General features: G+C 41.2%; 1 protein-coding gene across 1 annotated transcript; it reads right to left on the bottom strand.

The window, feature by feature from the left end:
- Positions 1-2553: 2553 nt before the first annotated feature.
- Positions 2554-6046, bottom strand: LOC110113002. The gene has a single exon (XM_020845408.2). It carries the CDS (start codon positions 5402-5404, stop codon positions 2702-2704), a length of 2703 nt encoding a protein of 900 aa, XP_020701067.1. The 5' UTR covers positions 5405-6046; the 3' UTR covers positions 2554-2701.
- Between the last annotated feature and the right edge of the window lie 1879 nt (positions 6047-7925).

The following is a 7925-nucleotide window of genomic DNA, read 5'->3' on the forward strand; positions in this document are numbered from 1 at the left end:
AGAGAGGATTATTTGAAATGGATTGTATTATTGAAGCGGATTTATGGCTTTACGGAATTTATCAATGTTCGACTGTATTGTTTATTGATTCATAGATACCGGCTACCGATATTTGATATGTGACTTCTGCACTATTAATTCATAGTAGATTGACATCCTGATATTGATAAAGATTGTAGCGATTGATAATACCGACAATCGACATTGACGATATGGAGTTATATATGACATATGGATAACTATTGATACCGACATGATCCTGACATGCTATTGATACACGGATACATGATTTCGTCCGTTACTGATTTTATTCCGAATTTTGATATGATTTGAATGTGATTGTTGGCGCGTATGGATTTTTGAATTTATCGTATAGAATATGATTTACTTTTATGGAGATGATTAGTAATTTGATTCTCCAATGTGACACTGATGATTTTATCATTTGTTAATGATCGATTTGTTTTCAATTGCTAAGACGGTTGACTTATTGAGTTGATTCGATTTGTTTATCATGAATTTCCCTGCTGTTCGAGAGATTATAATTGACCCTGGAAAAGTGGCTCTAGTATGATCTGGAGATTGATTAATGCCTATAGTGATTGATTATCGTACGTTCGTCAATTTGATTGAACCACGTCCTCGCTCGGTGTGTTATTGAACTATTGTATATTGATATCGGAGTAAACGTATTGAATGAATTGAATGACTGATTTGCAAGAGTACGTTTTCTGGACAACTCGAGATCTCTTATTGCAATTAAATGATAGGCTATTGATTTGCTATATCAATTGACACATGCGGTTGACATTCTATACTGATTGATAGTATAATAATAGTGATAGCAACATGAACTATGATCTAGTGAGCGTACACGATTGCGATTGAACTGATCGAGTTATGTGATTGAATTAGCCACTGCTATCGGATGTGACTAGATAATTCGACTGGAAGCACTTATGATTTGGATTGGCTGAAGGCACTTACTTGATATTATCCGATTTGTTTTTTACCGGCTGGTAAGTTGATTTATTGATCTATTGATTTTCCGTACTGCATTTGACCTACTGATTTGATTCCGTCTGTAGATAGGACCTTGATTTCATTGACATTTGGATTTCCGCATTGCAATAAACTCATTGACCATGATGATATGAATCTTGATTTGATTGACCTGCATATTGATAGCATCGCCGTGCTTTGGATTTCCAGTTGTAGGCTTTGTGACTTGCTGGGCCTTTGTAAGCTCATTATATGATTATATGTGGTTAAAATTTTCAGGTCCGAGCAAGGCAGATGGAATGGAGTTCGATCAGAATGTCAGACGAATCCTTTCACTATTGATATCTGGGGCATCACATTAAGGCATACAAAAAATATGGCAAATCCCAAAACAACCCTACCCCTTTCAAATTTCCGTCCTAGCTAAGGGCGTAAGTGAGCTGATCCGGCTCGAGCTCGACTATGGGCTCGTGAGCCGAGCTTATCGAGCTCACGAGTCGAGCTCGAACTCGTGAGCTTGCGAGTATGTTCATTTTTTTAATTATTAATATTTTTATTACATTAAAAAAAAAAGTTCAAGACGTCACTAGCTGGGCTGATAAACAAAAACTGGCGGGAATATCAATGCTGTTAAATGCTGGTGCTTTAATCGTTACTAAAACAGTAAAATTAAAAAAAAAAAAAGTTTTAAAAGATCTATCCTAAAACAACAACATATATTATGTTAGAGGAGATCTACAAGATTTTTCATCTTTTCGAAAGCCACATCAACTTCAAAACCGGGTGGGAAAAACATAACCGGGGGCGGGAAACTGGAAAATCGAGCGGCTCGATGAGCTCGTTATACTGTCGCGAGTTCAAGCTAGAGCTCGATATTCGACTAGCAAATCGAGCTCAAACACACTCTGACTCGAGCTCGACTCGACTCGTTTACACCCCTAGTCCTAGCCACTAAAATTCCCTTGAATTATTACCCCTGAGTCCCACCCCAAGGGGGGCGGCATTGAATGCAGGTGGGATCTCTCCCGCCTGCTATAAACGATCACCAGTCCAAGAGGGACCGGTCTATCATTTTGCAAATGATGCAACATACAAAATATATATCACATTTTCTTCAAAAACCAACCACCATCACAACCTTTCTTTTTTATTACAGATGTGCTTTCAATCTACTGATAAAACTCAGAAATTTAGATCAACTGCTCCACCATTGTTTAAGCCGTAGAATTATCAAAATATGAACTTCAAACACTTATTAACAAACGTGAAAATGAAAGCAAGAAACAGAAAACTAACAAAAGAAAAGGTGTAAACAAAGCACACTAATGGAAACTACCATGCTAAAAAAAGAGGAATGATAGAAGATCTGTGTTTAATGAACAAAGTATCAATCTATGGTGAAACAGTTTGCTTCTTGCTTAGCTTTAGCCATACAAATAGCAATGATGGAAACAAAAAGGACTCCATCAGACTTCATTAGCAAACTCTTCATGCAACAACAAAAGATAACATAACCAGGAAATCTGACAAGAACAAATAAATTCTAACCAGGAACTCGAGCGATGATGCAAAGATACAAACCAAATTCTAGTTCAGAATCCAACTTGGTCTCTGCATCATCCAAGCAAACTTCTGCAACACTTAATGGCCATGTTTCGGCATCACCGGAGGCCGAGATTGTCTGATATACTTTCTAGTTCTATGAGATCTCAGCAATGGCGGATAAGCTACCACTTTCAGCAAATACTGGATCAAGGAACCTAGCCAAAAAAGCCCACATCTTGTAGACATCTACAAAATTTGTTAGAAAACCAAGAGATGCAGTAACAACCACAACACTGATAGTGGCATTTTTACCACTCGATATCTGCCTACACAATGAAGGATCTTTCAGTTCAACTGCACCATGAAGTGCTTTCTGACTGTCCATAAGCCTTATGTGGCTAAGAAAACCAATGCCTAAAGAGATCCCATTTCTTTCAGCCAGCTTCTGGACAGTTTCAGGGTGAATCATCCCTCCACCTCTATCCATGACATTAAAAGCCACAGCTGCACCCCTCTCGTATTTGATCTTCGGCCCATAGATTCGGACAAGTGGCATCCCTTCTTTACCATCCGACGATGGTAACCGCAGATGGAGCAATGCGGTTACGAGCCAATTGACGAGATATCGGAGTCGCGAGGTGGTTTTGCTTAGCCCCATCATATTAATATGGTCAATGTGCCTACAAACTATTTCAGGCTCTCTTCTTTCCCAATCCTCATAGTCACCACCACTGGAAGCATCATCATCACCTAGATTATGTGTGAAGGTTTCAGTAGGTTTGGCATCTTCCATGATGAAGGAAACTCGACGGCCCATGCTTACAACACGTTCCTTGTCTTCCATGCCAAAGAATCTTCCACCATCGAACCGGGTATTGTTTCCTTCCCTCCTCTCTAATAACCTGAATTCACATTCAGTCTCCCTTCTAATTGCTCTTTCTTTCATTTCCATTATGCCTTCCGGGCATATTTCAGATGTTGAATCATTTTCATACAAGTTGCGAATTCCAATGGCTGAAGTTGAGTTGTTAGTCTTCCCTCCATTAGCAAATGAAAACTTCCTTGCCTCCTCTCCTGCAATCCCAATATCAGGCTCTTCATGAATCTCACTGGTAAGATCATGTGAAACTGATAAGATTGCAGCATCAAAAGAGAGAACTTGATCTTCATACATTGACTTCTTCATTGAAGGTACCTGCGGTGATAGACTCTTATGATTCTTCCTTCCAGAAAACCATGAAGGCGGTATTGGAGAAGGCAGATTGCCTCCATTGACGCGACCAGAATTCTCCGAACGAAAGGGGCTATGGCCCAAATCAATCCAGAGGGAATTATCAGATGACTCATCTTCACTGAAAATCGGGCTCTTCATCAACTCTCCAACTGAAACACTCTCAGTTTCTTCAAAGATGATGCTGGCTCCATCCCTGTCAGAGCTATTATCCAGATCCATCTCGGTCTCAACCACATTCCTAACTTGAGCCGATGTAAATGCACCAGAGAAAGCAGGCATTTGGGATACATGGCTGGTACCAGGCATCACTGATTCCTCATTATCATCAAGCCGGTCCTTCTCTGTTGCATCAAAACCAGCTAAACCATCGACAGAATCACTCAAATACTGTGCAAAAACAGGTGAAATCCTCACCATTCCACTCCCAGTGCCACCATTCGGATTCTGCAAGCAACCGATGATCGATTTCTTGATAAGCAGGCAGCCAAAACCAGTAGGGTCTGATCCAAACACCCTGTAGAATGAAGTTATTATGAAATCAGGTCTGTAAAGTGACAATCCCAGGGAATCCATATCCTTGGGACCTAAAGCTCCAGCATCAAGCAACACATGCCAATTGTTCTGTTGTGCCATGGCCATCCACTGATATGGATACTTCACTCCACTGACCCTGGACTGCACCGGGAACACGAAAAGCCCCACCGCCGAGTCCCTCTTCCTCCTCTTCTTGCTCGATATCCTTTTCCTCAGCTCAGAATTATACAACTTCAGTGAAGGCCACTTGAAACTTGCATTATAAGTTTTTGCCCCCTTCTCTCTGGCCCTCTGTGCCATCCAAATTACAGACTGGCTCTCATGATCAAACATAGTCAGCAGCTTCTTGTTAGTCTGAAAAGGATAAGATTCTGAGAGCAATTTAAACGCTGAGCCTCTACTGACAGTAAAAACAAGTCCATACTCATTCTCAGGAATGTTTAAATATTCCAAAATTCGAGCTTTGATATCATTCTCTGCTGTGAATTTCTCAGCACCGCCATAGAGTGCATGGTTGCTCAAATTTGCAGTGATCTCAGAGAGGCTAAAAGCAGAAGAGTCCCATTGATGGAAGCTCTGGAGATAGGAGAAGAGGCCGAAGCCACAGTAGTCGAGGCATACTTTGGCACCATCATCTTCAAGGTGACTGTACTCGTCGGTTCGAAGCTGATCGACACGCTCCGAGGAGTGGTAATCAGCGTACATGGAGACGAACTTGTCGTAGCATTCCTGAAGCTCAGGGATGGCATCGAAGGACTCGAAGTTGCGGTCGACCACACGGGCGGTCGCGCGGAGGAACTCCTTCTGCGCGTAAAGGCGAGCAAGGGATCTCGACCGACCAATGGATTCATCCGCCTCACCGGCCCCGGCGTCGGCATCCACATCCTGTGATTTGAAAAGGGAGCCGTTCTCCGAAGCTTCTTCGAGAGCCTCCCGAAGCTTGTTCTCTTGAAGCTGCCGGAGAATCGAGGGTCTCCGCTTCTTACCGGAGTCGTCAGAGCCGCCGCCGCCGCTTTTCCATGGGGTCCTCTTCTTGTCTAGGAACAAGGCAGCACAGTGCGATATGGGCTTCCATAGAGATAGATGCATGCCTATCACAGACGAAACAGGGAAAAAAACCCTCGTAGCTCAGATATAGTAAGAAAGGCGGGAGATTTAGCTCTGCAGAACTCAAACTGACGAAGAGGGAAACGAAAGAAGATAAAACCCTAACGTCGACGGCTTTTGCTTTTCACAAATCCTGTAACTAGAGATTCCCATTGACGAGTTCCCAAAAGAGAAGAGACAGCTCCATATAGATTGAATTTCCTCCCATCAAAAGAAAAAGAGAAGACGAGTAGAAAAGGAAAAGAGGTTCATAGAAAAGCAGATGGCTTTCGTTCAAGCAAAGCCCTTTCCTTTACTCGAGATTCATAGAGAGATCAACCCATAATCCATTATCACACCAGAGAAGAACAAGAAGCATACAGTGATTCAAAGAACTCTGATTCAAAACTGAACATCCAGCTTAAAAACAGATCTTGCTGTGCAAGCACCCTTCCCTTTCAACTGTACTGCTCCTCTCTCCCCTCTCTCACCGGCCTCTGACCGCAACCAAATGAAAAGATGCCATCTTTTTGCCCCCATCAGCCCCATTAACTCCATTGGTCAATTATGCATGTTTGCATTCAATATTCTGCTACTCTTCCACCCTCACGCAGATAGATTTCCACCAAACGAGCCCCTCCTCAGCCTCTTCGGTAAGGAATATATAATTTTCAAATTATTTGCTTCTTTCTAATCAAGTAAAATATATTAGTTCTGATATTTAAGATGAGACCCACGCCAACATTTTTTTAAAATTATTATACAAAGTCAATTGGCGTGGGATTGTGGTTAGTACAGTGTCTTCTGATTCTTCTAATTCTGGCCTTTTAAATCTATTTGTTTGTGCTTATCTGCATGTTCATATCATGTTGGTGAGTGGTGACGCAACCTCTTATAATATTAGAGATTAGGAGAAATTTTTAGTTTAAACATTGTTAAAGACTTAATTAAGTGATTAAGTATGTTAAGAAAAAAATTAAAATTAAACATAGTCGCCCGTTAAACCAATAACTTACTCTATTCCTATTTTTTTTAAATATATAGCCGTTAATTGAAGAGAGGTAGTTAATGTAAATTAGGGCAAGTTATCTTTTTTTTAAGAGCGACTCAAAAACTAAATTATCAATGAAAGAAATTATGTTAATAGTATTGAGAGCATAATCGTTAATGGACGGACAACTTACAATATATATATAGAATGATGAGGGGAGACCATTAAATATTTTCGTGCACCTGTCTAATGAACAAAACAATAGTATATTGTCAAATCACATTAACAACACTGGGCATTAGAATCCATGTAGTCTTGTACAGCGCCAGTGATGGGAGACCATGATGAAGGGAAGCAGTATTAAATTTTATTTGTTTTGTTAGAAATCTTTGTAAAATTTTTATAGGGTGTTATTTATAGATAAATTTGAACTCTTTTGTACAATAGAACTTCAACTATTTATGTGGCTCTTGATGCATTGGAGGTAAAAATTCAACGTAGTTTCCTCTAGCAAGTGGTTTATATATTTTAAGGAGCTATCTGTCTTATTTCGCATTTTCTTCTACATAATGCACTGGCTTGATAATGAGAAGTCTCTCGATATATCAATGAAGGACTTGGTGGACATGGTTAGTATATAATTGCATTAGTGTATGTATATATGTTTTGGCAGATCGCTTGAGCAATTGGCTAGAGCTAATGAGATTTGCAAATGTTGCATGCATGTATGGACGAAATATAAGGATAGAATTTTTGGTATTTACATGCCGAGGTGATGGAGGTAGAGAGGAATAGAAATGAAAATGAAAATTTTTTGAATGCTAGACAATGTAAATATGTGAAATCTAAGTTTTTTTGAGAAAGATCACCGCCTTGTTAGTGCTCACTTTCTCCAAACATGTTTTTACAAAGTATGCCGTTAAAGGGAAGGTGAGAGTTCAAATTAGGGGTGTCAATTTCTGACACAACCTAAAAATCTGACTCGAACTCGACCCAAAAAATTTGGGTTCGGGTTAACCTGTTTGTGAAACGGGTCGATTCCGGGTTCAAATTTATGACCCGTTTAAAAAATGGGTCTGATTCGGGTTGACCCGTTTAACCCAGATCCCGTGTGATCTAACCCAATTTTGTGTTGGCCTCACCCGGATGCCGCTAGCATCGCCTAGCCACGTTTCCAATTTTCGGCCCTACCTCACGCTGGCCTCGCTCGGACGCCGCAAGATTGCGCACGCCGTTGGTGTCGTGACTCAGGCTCGCAAGATCACGACCCTTGTCCCGTCGCCCGCATTTCGCAACGACACTCTCTCCCAATCGCCTTTGCCCCGGCCCCCTGTTGGTCTACTGGTCTCGCACCTGCTCAACATCTTTGAATTGGCATTTTGCAAACGGGCCACGGGTCGGGTCAACCCGGCAACCCGTGCAGGTTGGGTCCGAGTTAGAAATCTCGACCCATTTGTAAAATCGTGTCGGGTTTGGGTTGACCCGTTTAGACTGAGGTCAAGTCGAGTTAGGCTCAAAATCAACTCGTCGACC

Source organism: Dendrobium catenatum, unplaced genomic scaffold, assembly GCF_001605985.2.
Source record: "Dendrobium catenatum unplaced genomic scaffold, ASM160598v2 fragScaff_scaffold_1575, whole genome shotgun sequence".
Lineage (NCBI taxonomy): Eukaryota > Viridiplantae > Streptophyta > Magnoliopsida > Asparagales > Orchidaceae > Dendrobium > Dendrobium catenatum.

What these genes read in the sequence shown, in the direction of transcription:
- LOC110113002 (XM_020845408.2), bottom strand. Translation starts at nt 5,404, where the DNA reads ATGCATCTATCTCTATGGAAGCCCATATCGCACTGTGCTGCCTTGTTC.